This window comes from Melanotaenia boesemani, chromosome 20 (assembly GCF_017639745.1).
Source record: "Melanotaenia boesemani isolate fMelBoe1 chromosome 20, fMelBoe1.pri, whole genome shotgun sequence".
Classification (NCBI taxonomy): domain Eukaryota; kingdom Metazoa; phylum Chordata; class Actinopteri; order Atheriniformes; family Melanotaeniidae; genus Melanotaenia; species Melanotaenia boesemani.
The window spans coordinates 10,231,295-10,246,832 of NC_055701.1; the positions used below are offsets into that span (position 1 = coordinate 10,231,295).

The following is a 15,538-nucleotide window of genomic DNA, read 5'->3' on the forward strand; positions in this document are numbered from 1 at the left end:
AGTTAAGAAGCAAAGACAAACACTGTGATGAGGTTTTCTCTCTGAACAGATGAAAGCTGGAACAATTTAACTTAATTTATTACCATTTCAACAACTCTATTAGTAAAATTTTTAAAAAGTGCTTTTACACCGTATAAATTCCAATGCTGGTAATAGTTTTGTCAGATAATGATCGGTTTTCTTGGAGTTAAATATTTCCTCTTAGATAGTTTCTGGTAATGCACTCTGTGACCTTAGCCTCTACAAAATTGTGAATAATTGACCTAGAAGTAGTTTAACAAGAGAAACATGAGGAACTAAAGAGCAGTAAGTAGCTATAGCTCATGATTATGACTAAATCCATGTATTTAAGCGCACAGAAGTAAATATGAAAAAGACTTGCTCTTGTCCTTCAGACTCTTGAAACCCTGGTGGTGCAAACCTTTGACAGAATAAAACTTCTCTCATAACTCTTTTATACACCTCCATACTGTAAAATAACTGTAGACACTCAAGAGTGCTCATCCTTTATTTGCCTGCTTCCTTACCCCTCATTTCTCACTAGCTTCACACTCATTCTTTCATTCTCTCGTCTCGCTACTCTGAAATAGTCCAAGCTACCCCAAGCACGTGCCTCAGTAGGCAAAACCCTTTTAAAGCTGGAGTGCCTTAGCTGTCCACACATAACCTGCTGAATAAAGTGCTCCCTTCCCCTGACATGTCTTCTTGATATTAGCCTGGCAATATGAGGCGGCGGCAATTTCTCCTCTACTCTAGACGAGGTGATATTGAGTTGGGGAGAGGAGAGGAAACTGAGGAGGGTGGTGGTGGTGGAGGGGGAAGAAGAAGAAGGAGGGGGGCAGTTAGTTGAAGATGAGAGAGAAGTGAAAGTGTGTATAAGAAACAGCAAGGGCAAAATGTTATAAATCACTCATGATCCTACATAGTGGAGACAAAAGGGAGAGTGCATGAGAGAAGAGGTAGAAGATAGAAGAATGTCACTTTATCTGCCTGGCAGGAAGATAATCTATCGGTGACGGATTAGTATTAGCCTGATGCACTGTACTGGAATTTTCCAATGGCTCACAAAGACCCCAAACAACCCCTGAAATAGCTCTGAAATACTTACTGTACAATGGAATAAATTGCCCTTGACACATTCTACTTCTTCCCTTTCCTGAATTATTTCTTTTTTTATTGTGTGTGTGTGTCTGTGTTCATGTTTGTTCATAGGTGTGCCTTTTAAGAGCAAGTAATGACTACTTGGTTGCTATAAATTCCCTCCTGAGGTTCTACAAGTTTGTAATGCTTTGTCTCGGTTGTAATGCAAAGCCTGGATCCCTTTCAAGCCTTTTTAATTTATAACTGCACACACTTAAATGTAGAAACAATTTCCACACTTTTTCTGCCAGTTTGCTATGAGCAAAAACACTGCAGCCGAGACAGGAGCAGCACACAGTGATTACTGGCACCCCTAAGCTGTGGTTGCAGAAACAAGGCCAAAGGGTTTTTATTGCTATTGCTTCCCATCACTTTATACAACATTTACAGCTCTTTTAAAAACCTTTTTCAGACATTAAAGCAAAGATACAAGCTTTTGTTTTTAATTAAATCATCTAATTTTGGCACTCCTCCAGCAAAGTTTGCTCTCAGTTGCTCTGAAGTAAACATCTTTGCATATTTTGTTCTATTTGTTGCTCATTTATTATCTGTAAACATTAATTTAAAGCTTCCACTTGTGTAATTATAGAATAAATCAGTGGTGGCTGTGGTTTGGAGTGAGTGCACTAAGTAGACTTTAGTTTGTAGTTCCAACTTGGCAAACGTCAGATGAATTCATTTAAATGCGTTTCAGCTGAACTCAGTGCACTGTGATGAATGAACTGGAAACATTAACCATAAAAGAAATACTGATGATTGATTATAAAACCTTTTTCTACCTCTACAGGTGTCCTCCATGGACTTCATGGCTATGAAGCGCTCACAGCTGTATGGCATGGCCAATAATCCCTACTCCACACCTCAACAGCCAGGAGGTGGACCTTACCCCCCTAGCCAGCCATACACATTGCCTCCTCCACATCGATATCCAATGAGCATTCAGGGGAGGAGCCAAATGGGCATGGGTGGGATGCAGTACCCTCAACAACAGGTATGTCAACAAACAAAAAGGCCGCAGCTTTGAACATGTGTATGTGTTAGTCTCAATTTGCTTCGTAAATGAGTCAGAGCCTCCTCTGTTGTGCCGTTCCCAATATCTCTGCTGGTATTACAAGCGATGTAGCGGTGGGACATTTGCTTCACGTTGTGAATGTTCTCCAGTGATTTTCCCCTGAAGGCTTGGCATGTTCAATTTGAGATTCAGCCTAAAATACCAGGCAGCACATCTCACACCCTGGCATGTGGTGGTGTCACTCCTGATCATCACTCAGTTCCTGTTAGACTCCCACTGGCGCAAGATGAGTTTGATGCTCTGTGTGCGTGTGTGTGTGTGTGGAAGCAGGTTTCTTCTTCACTCTTGCATGCTTGATCATGCGTTTCCATGTCCTTCTGCACTTACGTGTGCGTGCATAGTTTTGATTAACATACAGCATGTGTGTATGGAATACTTTGTTAAGAACAAACAAAGTTAAGCACCTTCAGCCCACGTCATACTGTCACTGTGTTGCACAATAGTTCTGTGTTAGAGACAATAGTGCTTCTGTCTTCCTTATTGAGTCTTAAGTAAATCCCATTTGGACTGGAGGGGTTTGCGTGCGTATGCAGTACCACGAGTGAAGTGCAGATAAAGTATGGTTTTGTATTAAATGTGTTTGGATAGTGTGTGTTCCTCATTTCTGATAGAAAGTGAATTTTCTTCTTTGTTTATTTGTATTTTCATGAATGACAGTTAACTTTATCTTTGTTGTTTGACTGTGTTGCTCAGAGCTGCTGTTTAACCACAAAGTAGAGGCGGACTACAGAGTTCCCTGCTGTCACTGCCTGCTATATTTAGTCAGCCTGGTCTGTTGGTCTGGACTTGGACACCTCTTGCTGGGGTGAGCGAGTTCCCATTATAGCAAGACAACAAAAAGAGAAAGAAAAGACGATAAACATATATGGACTGGCAAGCCTCGTGTTTTTTAGGTCAAATTATTGTACAAATCTGTGTACATGCAGTAGCAGAGTCTTCACTGACGTGATTCACATTATTATATTTTCTACAGAAAATTGTGTTAACACAACTGAGATTTTCATTATACTTCGTTGTGGCCCTGCATAGTTTTTTTATTGGTAGGTTCTTTCTGGGGTGTAGTGTTATCGTGATTGGTGAGTGTACTATAGTCCCAACTCAGAGACTTCATTTCAGACTTGATTGCAGCAGATCTAAACCCCCTCTGACGCATTTTTGTGATGACAACACACTCCCAAAATGATCATTACTGAGCTCAATAAGGGGTTTTGCATTATGAAATACACACAATGGGGAGCGAGCGGGGGTGTATATGTGAAGACATGCTGTGTGTAAAGAGAAACACCAATGCACAAGGCTGTACAGTCAGTCACACATGCACCGAAAAATACATCTCTGGTACTATTTTGTGATGAAATCCTCTGGCGTAATACATAGGGGAGACTGTGGTTGGGGTAGCAATCACTGCCTAGCATTATGGAATGTAATTAGTTCAAATAGAATTAGTTGTTCACTCTGGCTATAGCCATGGGAACTGCGCTTCTAAAGTTTCTAATTATCTGGCTCTGGCTTTAAAAGCAGCACCACCGCATTGCCTATCTGCAGCCGGTGAAATCTAGCTCACAGTAATGAGTTTGGAGGAGGAGGTTTAATTCCACACTCTCAGATGAGAGTAATGAGCCTCACCTACAGAAAAGCGGTCAGGGGCCTGAACAGGGAGGAGCAGAGAGGGCTAGGAAATGAACGCTCCAGAACGTGTACTGCAAAATGTACACTGTATAAGTTCTTAAAGTGGCTGTTAATTACATATTAAAAGACGCACCAAATGTGGCTACGATGGATTTGATTGCGGCTGTATCTGAAAGAGGAGCAGCTGGCCACCTCCACTCTCTTCACAAAGCCTAGATGCTGTAAAACTTTTCCAGGATCAGCTGGAAAAAAACAGCTGCATCAACCAGGGGGATTGTGCGTGATGTAAGGCACAGCACATGTAAATCCCCCATGATGCATCACACTTCAGGGCTGAGACCTTAGCTTGTCACATACTGGGATGTTGCCAAGCAACATGACGTCAACAAAAGCATGTGTTTACATCTATGTCTGTGATTTCCCTGGGACTGTGTGTATGTTTGTGTGTGTGTGTGTGTGTGTGTGTAGTTTTTTTTTTTTTTTTTACAGTAGAACAAAAGGTCTTCTTTGACTGTACAAAAAACATCATATGATTAAATCCAGCTAAAATTAAGCCTCAATCATTTTAAATAAGCTCTCAACATATTTTTTACTATTTTATTAGATAAATAATACCTTATGTGCTGCCTCTGAAGCTCACATAGCAGAGTTTGGACCCAATGAACAGGAGCTGAATACTCGGCAGAGCAGGGTGAGGCTTGATTTCGACCCCAAACCATTTACTGCATGTCACTCCCACCTCTTTCTCTCTCAGACACACTCTCCTATCACCCTTTTCACTAAATCTGACCAAAATAAACTCCAAAAGCCTTAAAAATACCAATTTGATGGCAGTGTCAAGCAAGCATTGAATCACACTTTTAGACCTGATAACAGTAGCTCTCCCAGTTATGCCAGGTATTTATTTTTAAATTAAAGGGTAAGATAACCCACATTAGGAAAGTTGTTTGCTACTCACAGTGATGTTTAGCTACATTTTTGCCTTTGAAAGATCTTCTTTTGAAACATTTTTGCTTTAGTTCAATAATGTTGGCTGGTATTCACAGTGTTGATGCAGTTGATTGACTTGTTTCTTGTACCTCTCAAATGTTTCTGTCTACCAAAGAAATCAGATTTCTTTAAAGGATGCACATAAACTTTCAACTAAAATAAATAGACCACACTGATGCTACTGACAACAATATACAGTATGTGGAATATCCAGGATAACAGTGTTTATTATTCTTTGTCAAAATACCTACATTAATATCCAAAGGCTGATATAACCAAAATCATGTGATATGATATAAAAGAAGAAGTGAGTATTTAGTTTCATGTGTATTTTTTAATTTAAAAACTTAGACATTAAATTTTATAACAGGTAACAAGAAATGTTCATTTTTAATTTGCAAAAGAAGCTAAATTTACGTATTGACTTACATTCCCTTACAGTTTAGACACATAGATACACAAGCTTATGCAGAAGAGGTGGGAATGCATCCGAACACCAAGACTGGCCCTTAGATTTTTGAGCTATTGTTTGGTGGGGATGTGGCTTAAATAGTTGGATCCTCTTGCCCACAGTGCCAGAATGTTGAACTTACATATTCTTGTACACAAATACTTTCTGAACTCTGCATTTCACTACCTACTGAATACTCCATACAAAGCATTCTTTTCTTCATCCAGCCATATGAGACAGGCACACCCGTCACACTGATGATGCATCAGTGTCTCCAAGCTTTCCAGCCTCCAGCAAATAAGCCTAGAACTTACATTTGGTGTTGTTAGCATCATGTTGCATATGCATGTTGAGAGGCAGGTTGAGTGTGTCAGAGAGTATAAGAGATGTTGCATTCTTCTGAAACAATCACAAGAGAGAGAGTGTGTGTGTGTGTGGAATGATGGAAGCCAGAACAAATATATCAGCTGAAGAAAAAGGAAGAGGAATAGGAGGAAGTGGAAGGAGGAGGCGGGCGTCTTGAGTATGACAGGCCACACGAGAAAAGCGTCTGTTTGGGAAGTGGAATGAAGTTGAAAATAACAGAAAAAAAATGCAAAGAAAAACAGTGCTGCCAATTCTGAGCGTAATTTCCTGTGATGTCAAAGTTGGCTGATGGAGAGGAAAAGGAATTTGAAGGAAACATTAGTGTTTGATGTGAAAAGAAGGGAGGGGTGATGGAGTGGGAGAAAGAGCAGGAGAAGAAAGATATCCTGGGAAATAGTTGAGAGAGAGAGAGACAGAGAAGAAGGAAGAAGTGTGTGTATGTGTGTGTACGTGCTTGCGTAGATGAGGGTGAATGTGTCACGGCGTCAGGCAGAAACCATTACCAGTGTTGGATGTTTGTTACTCACATGCTGGGCCAACTTAATAGAAGCCAAGCATTTAATGTCAAGTGGAAATGTGGCTGACCCGCCACCTGTTTGGTGCACAAAAAACCACAACTCAGCCTTAAAAAACTTCTGTCCTTCATGGCTTTGTGTAACTTTAATTAAACCCCTTTATTTTTCTTCTATTCTTTTTAAAAGATTACTTCTCAGGCCTTCTTTCTATTCAGAAGTCATCAGCAGAGAGGCATCTGTATCATTTATAAAGGATGTCAGTATTCTTTTCAGCTGGGCAACAGCTGTGTACTTTCCTAAACAATAAGCATTCAAAGATGGCTTCTCTGGTTTTATTCATTTTTTGTGTCACATTTATGCAAAACATCTGAAGCTGAAACCATGAATCATGAACCATGAATTTTATTTCTTTTAATAACAAGTTTTAGAAAATCAGAAATTTTTTTATTATTATTATTATTGTTCAACAGAAACAGTGATTAGATATAGCGTATATCTCACTGTGCAGAATAGCAGCAGATGTATTTTACATAACATCTCCATGCTTCTTTAAAGTCTTTGCTGTCATATGATACTGTACATAGTAAATGAGTGCATGGTGGAAAAATATCAGCAGTCAAATTATATTGTCGTAAAGAAATTAGAAAATAACTGAAGATCTGTAAGTATTTAAGTCTGTATTGGAGTCTTGATTAGATCTTTTTTAAATAATTTTTTTCCCCAATATGTAGGCATAGGTTTTTAGTAGTTTGCTGAACCTCTGTTCAGCTTTACTTCTTAAAGACTGCCTCTCTAAGGTGCTCTTTGTATACCCAGTCATGTTTCTAGTTCTGATTAACGTAATAAGATCAATAGCTTATTGATGATCAGTGCTATGATCATCAAAGTCCTCCAGCTGTTTCCTCACCACTTTTTTTTAGTCTTTTGTAACTGCTGCCCCTAATTTCTTGAGACATGTTGCTACCCCACTTAATTCAACTTTTAAGAACTGAGCTTCTAAAAATAGATGTGGGGAAAAGTCAAAGATTTTGACTTAAATACACAGACAGCAATAACTTCATTTGTGAGACAAATATTCTGTGTTTTTTGCTAAGGTGCCTAATTAGAATGATTGAGATCTGGGCCAATCTGAGCTGAGGGGATGACCACTGTTATAACTGTTAACTCATTAAAGAACTCTTATCTTTTACCATGTTTATCTCCTAATAGTATTCAGTATTTCTCTGTCACCCTCACTGTACTCACAGTAGAAATAAAGACAAAGAAAAGACAGGACCTGAAAGGACAATAGCTTGATTAAGATTATTTTCAAACCTCGAGTCTTGTGTCTATCGCTTCTCGCCATCTTTTAATTCATGTAAACTATTTCTACAACAGATATTTGGGATTGCCATAGCAGAAAATGCACTGCTGAATCTGACAATATAATTAATGGTGGATCTGTTCTGTTCCAGTTCTGCTCAGTTTCCCAGTAAACTATCACAGTGGGCCAAAATGAATGCTACCAGCATCCAGAATCCGATCGTGATGTAACCAAATGGAGTTCATTATTGTTATTATTAACATGTGCGTTTTTATTTCAGAACAATAACATTATTATTGACAGATCTAAGGCAAAAGTAACTGGAGGCAACATTTTGTTGAGCAATAATTTAAGTTAGTCTTTGAAATGTTACTTAACAATAAAGACCATATGCCATTCCTTACATAGGCAGGAAGTATTTACTTTATGTTTCCATTAAGGGAAAAAGCTGTAAAAATCTTTGTCTATCCAAACATCTTCTTGTGGGCAATCGAATTTAAGGAGTTAGATGAGCAATTTATATCATCAATTGAGTCTGGGCAGGGGGAGGTTCCTCAACAATGTGGAGAGTGAGGGCCACTTGGAAGCACTTAGGAGCCTGGGAGCTGGGGTTGTCTCTGGGGTTAATGCAGCCAGCGCTACTGGCTCTGACGGATGAATGGGAAGCCCCAATAAATCAGCTCTTCTGCCAGGAAAGCTGGTGGAAGAGGAGGGGTGGGGACTACTAAGGGGACCACTCCAGCCTCCTCTCGCCCCTCCCTTTTTGAAAGCCTCTTGAAATGACAAGGCCTTGCTGTTCAAAGTACACATCTTGTCACGCTGACGCACATGACACACTTTCTTTCCTGTGCCCCCTCCACAAATCCATAACCTGCACTCCATGCCAGCCCATGGGACCCTTGGTGTTTTCCCCTCACAATTAAAGAAGACATTAGGAGAGGGGAGGATGAAGGGTGGAGAGTAAAAGAGTTGAGGGAACAGGAGTGAAAGAAAGGAGGACAACAATATGGAGAGGCTGATTAATTAAGGGTTCCTCTCTGGCTGTAGAATAGATGAAGTTTCAGGATCAATTAATTAGCAAGCTAGTCTACGCACGTCAATGACTCTAATAGCCTGCTCTCATTTGTAACTTTTATTACCCCACTGCTGTGTAGTGGCTCTCAGCCAATCAAATGCCATGTGAAGGCTATGGTACGGGGCTATTAACTGGAAAGGGGGGAAAAAAAATCCACCCTCTTTCACACACAGGTTGAAGTGATGCTATCAATCAGAGTAATATAAGGCTATATCTACCATCTAACATAAAAAGATGGCAAGTACTGAGGAGTGCTCATCCTGTCAGGACGTTCAGTAAAATGTAAAAGTAAGCTGTAATGTAAGTGATGACCCGATGGATTATACTTAATGTACAAGTTCTATTACAAACCAAGCTGCCAGGTATTTCCTCCTCTTGCATTAGTCGTATGAGCTAAAAGCTCCATCACTCCTGTTCCGAAAGGTGGAGTAATGTTTAAATTTAATATAACTTGTGTTAAATCCAGGCGAGTGGTGTAAAACGTCACAAACAGCGTGTTTTTTTAAAGATCTAGACTCGGCGCTCTGTGTCTGCAGCGCTCTATATGTGTCTGTTGATAAGATAAAAGAGCTGAGAGATGAAAGCGGAGCGAAACGGAGGGAGCGAGGAAGCGAGTCAAAAGAAAGGAATGCTTTGCGTCTTTTCTGAGTTACAAGGGGATTAGTCGCCGCTCTAATTGGCTCACCGAGAATTCATCTCAGTTTTCAACCAGATTAGAGATATATTTTTACACAGGTCAAGTCTGCTCTGGCATCTCTTCTTCTTCATTTCTGCTGCAGAACGCAGAAGCGAGGAGACGTGCCTCTCCATCAGCATGTTAAAACAGATCAGAGAAAGTAGAGATTGGCACGATCACACCGTTGCCTAGATTCAGTTGCCTAGTCTTTTTTGCATTCATCCAGATGTTAGATTGGACTGAAAGGAAGAGGATGAAGACAAGGCCGATTTATATAGACTGCAAGTCTTGACTGACTATTTGGGAGATTAATAGAGAAAGCAAATATTCTTGTATTCTTAATTAAAAGAAAAGTATGTTGGGAGGTTCTTAGCATGTTTGAAAACTTGTATTATAAGAATATCATAAGAAGACATACTACCCACTTTTTCAAACAAATTACTGAGGTGTTAATGATGTCTTTGATATGTTTTGGTCAAAAAAACACAGACATCTCTATCTAAGGGACATGGAGTAGTCCATGACTTCGCTTCACCCCTTCCACCCTAATTATGATTCACATTACTCAGAAGCTCCTGGAGCACATTAAAAGAGTATGAGAGTGAGCATAGCCTGAGAGTTCCAACCAGAAAATATTTGTGTGGCAGTTTTATTCTCAAAAACTTTGCTTCTTTGCTGCTGGACCATGGACAGTGGCTGCAGATCCCTCTTCTTGCCACGATTGTATTGTGAATCATGCATTGAACTCACCCAAGTTGTTGCAAAATGCACAGCAGAAGGTAACAGCTGTGGGCCATTTAATAACACCACTGAGAACTCAAGTCACAATTTAAACGATTTAGCTCAATAAACTCTGAACTTGCCCGTCACTCTTTCGTCTTTGTTTTAGTTTAAAGCAACTAACAGTAAATACTCTTTTTGCAAGGCCAATATTTCACTAGTGTTTCTATTTATAACATCAGTAACTTGTGCTCTGAACTTTCAACTGGCAAAAAAAAATTAAAAACCGTCAATTAGGAGTCGGCTTTCCTTGTCGGGATATAAAAGAGTAAATAAGGCACTGTTAGAGCATTATTAGCTCTTTTTTCCTTTGGTTAAAAGAACTGTATAACTAATGATGATCTCTGTCTTTAATAGCAAAGCTAAAGCAAGAGAAAAAAGAGAGTTAATTTCCTACTTCTGAGGTACAGTGAAAGCATCATCTTCTGAAGTTGAAGTAGTCAGAGATAATGAAAAAAGAAGATGGATAACCTTGTAAAATGATCTAAGTTCACCCTGCAAACCTCTCATGGAAAGACACATTTTAAGATTCATTGGGCACAAAATAAAATGCCAGGTTTGCCCTTAAACACTTTTTTTCTCATTTTATGGCTCTTCTTGACTTCTGCACCTAAACAATTAAATCTAAAATACTTAATCAGTGTTATATTTCTTCAGTCTGTTCTAATGACGTTTTGAGATGCAAAATTGCAGAGTTTTTGCTGACTTCTTTACATTTTTACTAAAACATTTTGGCACCAGTGGACTCCATCTCCTGGTTATGACAGCCATAACCAGATTTTCAAGTTTGCATGCTGTTTCTAGACATATAATGTTGCAACATGACTTCTCAAATGAGTGTTCTTCAGCACAGTGCAGTGGACATTAGAAGTGATATGCAACCAATTTGTTCAATATGAGATAAGAATCCAGGTTTTAAAAAAACTAAATGTCATTAATAAGACACAACCTTGCTTGTGAGCATTTTAGCAAGTTAATGTTGCTTAATGTAAACTACACTTGGTCTGATCCTTCTAAAAGTCTTGTGGGCAGCTTATTCCTACCTGCTCTTAACCCTTGTAACCCTGCCATCAGCACATCACCAGCACCTGATTTATCTGTAACACACAGAATATAAAGTGTCACCGTCATTTACCAAAGCTGCACCTCTATGCGTCAGCATACAAGAGAGAGCCTTGCAGCAGGGATGTAAGATTCGAGTATAATCTCCTAAGTGCTTGGTGACCGCTGATGGTGGAAAAGCGTATTTCAACTACAAGCCTCCCACCTCCCGTCTCCCTGTTTAGATGTAATTGACATGACTCCTACACAAGTTGGATCCTGTCATCACAGCAAGAGGTGAAAAATGAGCCGAAGTGCTATGTGCAGAGATGATTGATCTGTAAGATGTTTTCAGGCCTCCTTTGTGCTCAGGTGTGATGTTTACCTGTGTCACAAAGACTCCTTCCCTGGTAATGATGATTATTTTCTATCTGTCAAGACTGAGTTTGCATTAGATTCCCCTATAAAAGAAATACAGGGCTGAGACATTTCGATCAGTCTTATATGTATCAATCTCTAATACACTTTGGAAAATACAGCTTTAACTCCCTCAGTAATAGCCTGACCTTTTTCATATCCCCCCTCCCATCCCATCCCATCTTTCATATTCAGATCCATTTTTGACCCCTTCACTAAATCACATTTGCTTTTTTTCCCCTTTCTCTCCCTCTTTCTCAATTTTCCCTCCCTCCTCTGTCTTGCTTGGCCTCAGATTGGGGTCAGGAGTTTAGTAGGGGAAAACATTTGGAGCCAGTGGCACAGAGCCCAGAGCCTCTTGCAAAAAAAAAAAAATTAAATAAATAAAATGGGGAAAAAGCGCTGTTCACACACGCAGACATTACAGAGAGCATTAACCTGCCCTGCTCTGCCTCTCCAAATATCTTTATTACGACTCTGCCTGGAACAACAGAGCCAGTGCCAGTCACAGTCAGCCAGCAATAAAACGCCTGCGACGAGCGGCCTCTTTATTTCATCAATTGGTACAGACAGAAACAGAGAATTAGAGAGAAAGGGAAAATAAAGAAAGACAGACAGAGGGCAGAGAGCATCATTTGGCAGTCTTCAGAAAGGTATCCAAGAAGAAAATATATATAAAAAAACATGTCTGTGTGTCAGTTGATGGCAACACTATCTACTCGCTTTTACTCGCTGTCAGTGCTATTTGATGTTATCATGAGGTCAATATGTTACAATTGCTGAATAGATAGGCTTGTGTTTTCATTTGGGAATAAAAAATTCCTGCAATATGAAATGCGCCATGCTATGTATATATAAAAAAAGAAAAACAAGAGATACCAGCAATTTGATGTGCAGCACAGATATTCTTGTTTTTTCGGGTTTTGACTTCACAGCGTTGGCCAACATTCAGCCTTTAATCATTCAGAGACCTGCATAACACTCCTCGCGTCCCTCACTCTGACTCTCACTTCTCCAAGGGCAGCTCATTCTTGAGGTGTCAAGAGCCTCCCAATGTATGAGAAAGGAGGACAAAGAAAGAAAGAGAGATGAAAGAGAGGTGTGGGGAGACAGAGAGCACATTCACCTTGGGAAAGACATAACAAGAGCGATGAAGAGAAAAATGATGCATCTTTCCTCTCTATCCTATGTTTAATCATGAGTCTGTACATGCAGATTTTTTTCTTCCACTTCTTCACTTTTTTTGTCCACAAGATTTTCTGGTTTTGCTGTGATGCTCATATCTTATCACCACACGGAAGTCAAGAAACTCTCAGTGTCATAGAAAAACTTAAAACAGAAAACTATGTGTTCATGTGCTGTTTTTCTGGCAGTTTTATAAGAAATGTATTTTAAGAGGACATGAGCACCACATGTTCTCAATCTTGACCTCCCACTTGGTAGTCTGGTGAGTGACGCCATCTACCAACCCCTCCAACCTCCATATGCTGACTTTCACTGATTAAATGTGATGGAATAGTTGAAATATGAGCATTGCATGAAGCGCTTTGACACTGCATTACAATATGGGGCAAATCTTTTAGGAAGCACAGAAAAAACTCTGCAAAAGTCTTAACTTCTGAGTATGCATAGTTATGTCACTTTTTGCAGTGCAACTGGGCTGTGTGCTCTGTAAAACTTCAATGTTCAGTAATCAAAACAGTGCTATTATCTTATATCATTTAATATTTTAGGTACATTTAAATGTTGAAAATAAAACAAACAAAAAAAATAACTAAACATCACATTCATGGCCATCCCATTCTCACAAGAAAATGTGTAAAGGGTATAGTTGTCCATATGTCCAACACATAGAGTTGCAGCTGAATTTTGCCACCTTGCAGTGATGCATAGCAGTGGAACGTCAACATAGTGATAATTTTGCCAGTATAGACCAATGACATTACTATTAAAAATTTCACCATGAGATTGAGTTGTTCCAGCTTGGAATAAAAACATTTATTTACTAAAACTATAAAATCTGAAAACTTGTTAAGAGGAAAGTCAAATTTCTTTACTGTTCAATGGTATTTTTTGCAGCATGGGCACGTTTTTTCTTTCCTTCATTCTAATCATCAGTTAGAAAATTAACATACAGTATAAGAGGTCATTTTGACATTTTTAGGCACTCTTAAGGGGCCAATCATCTCACTCCGCCTTATTATTTCAGCCCAAGACATCACTCCACTGTCACTTTCCTGACTTTGCAGCCTTGTTTGGGACATGGTGGCCATCCACCGACCATTCAGAACGCCATCTATCTGGACTATCCAGTGTAGCACAGCATTCATCAATTTAAAAATTAGTCCTTATGTATTTCTGAGTCATTTACAAATGTTTTATGTGTGACCAAAATATAGCTTTATGAAAGGCTACGAACCTCTGAAGTATCCTGCATGGAGAGGTTCTTGGGATCTCATAGACACCACCTGCTTTCTGCTCATCAATGGCTTTTTAACAGCTTCTGTTTGATACAATGAGAGACCTTCCTTGATATTCCTTTTGATTTGAATGATATCTGCTCTCTGAATCACACACAATTTTTTAATTAAACAATTATCATGGTTAAGTTTTCGTGAAGTGTTGAATGTTTTCATTTCTTTCAGAAGGCATTGTGCTAGCTCGCGCTTTTCATTTGAAGGTAGATCCTTCTTTTTCTCCATACTGCATGAAAACTGTAATTTGTTAAAAAACTAATATGTCTAATTTACTGAAATCCTACATGCATAATAATTTTGAACACAGCATATTTTGTCACCCAAACTCTGTCAGGTATAGACAAAACAACAATACAATGCAACAGACAGTGCATCCAAAAGTGGCCATGGGGTAAACATAATTTTTTTTCTAATAATCATCATAAAATCCTAGTTTTTGCTTTTGAGATTCAGATATCTAAATCCACTGATAAAACAAAAGTAATACAGCATAATATAAATACAGCAGGATATATCATAATATGTGTGTTATTTCAGACTCTTTAAGGCATGACGGGTGAGACAGTGAGGGGAGGGTGAACAGTGCAGGTCAACTGAAAAATGTTACTGTTGGATTATTTAAATGCCTCACATGCCTTTTTTTCTACAGAAAAGAAAAAAATAAATAAAAGGTGAGCCAACTGCCACAGTTGTCAGAGTTATTTTGATAGCAGTACACTTTTTCATTCTCTTGACTGACACATCTGTCAACACTGCCATTCCTGTCTTACCTTTTCCCTGCTGTGTTCCCTCACTGAAATATCCTTTGATAATCTGCTGTTAAGTTAGCTTTTCGATTTACAGAACAGTTGAAAAAGTGGATATGAAAAAAAGATCCTGTGTTTCATTTGCGGTCTGGGTACAGCTGTGATTATTTTCACATAACCAGCTTTTGCATGGTCAGATTCAGTCCTCCATTCATTTTACAGTTAATCCAAGTGACTTTAGTCAGAATACACATGCTTTAGTTAAGTTTACTGTTAAATGTGCTCTTATCTAAACAACTTAAACAGTTTGGAGCATTAGAAAAGTTGTGTTAGGTTTTCTAAGCTAGATTTATTTGCCATTTGAATTAAAACCACTTGAAAAAGCATGTAGCTTGCTGCATGTTCTTCATCAGTTCTTATCCTTACAGAACAGGAAAAGGTGGAAAACACCAGATTAAATTTAGGTATGGTAAGGTTGGTGCCAAGATGAATAGATGAAATGCTATTTAAATTATGTAATGCTTTTAGAGTGATCTTATTTCTGGCAGATTATTTAAAGTAACATGTCTAAATCAGAAGTTGTTTGTCTGAGGCAAAAACACAATATATCTGAGTTCTCTGTCCTGAATATCTATAAACAAAAGTAGCTATATACACTTGGGTATTCTGTAGATGGACAATATAGTTTCACAGTGCTTTGTGCAAAAGAAAAGGACAATTCATCCATTGCAGAACAACGGTAACAAATAACTGAGGAGAAAATGTAGCAGCAGAAACAACAGTTTTGTAGCATTAGCATGAGGGATGGCTAAAATGCCTCACTTCTATCTTCTAACTTCAGCTACTGTTTTGTCCTGGTC

The 15,538-nt window shown here is 38.9% G+C and overlaps 1 protein-coding gene across 5 annotated transcripts in view; it reads left to right on the forward strand.

The window, feature by feature from the left end:
• Window positions 1–15,538, forward strand: part of LOC121631535 (AT-rich interactive domain-containing protein 1B-like) — a 190,359-nt gene that overhangs the window by 47,827 nt on the left and 126,994 nt on the right. For all 5 annotated transcript variants that reach the window (XM_041972534.1, XM_041972530.1, XM_041972531.1 and 2 more), the window contains exon 2: window positions 1,928–2,131. In XM_041972534.1, the coding sequence (XP_041828468.1) occupies window positions 1,928–2,131 (204 nt within the window). The remainder of the gene's footprint in view (window positions 1–1,927; window positions 2,132–15,538) is intronic.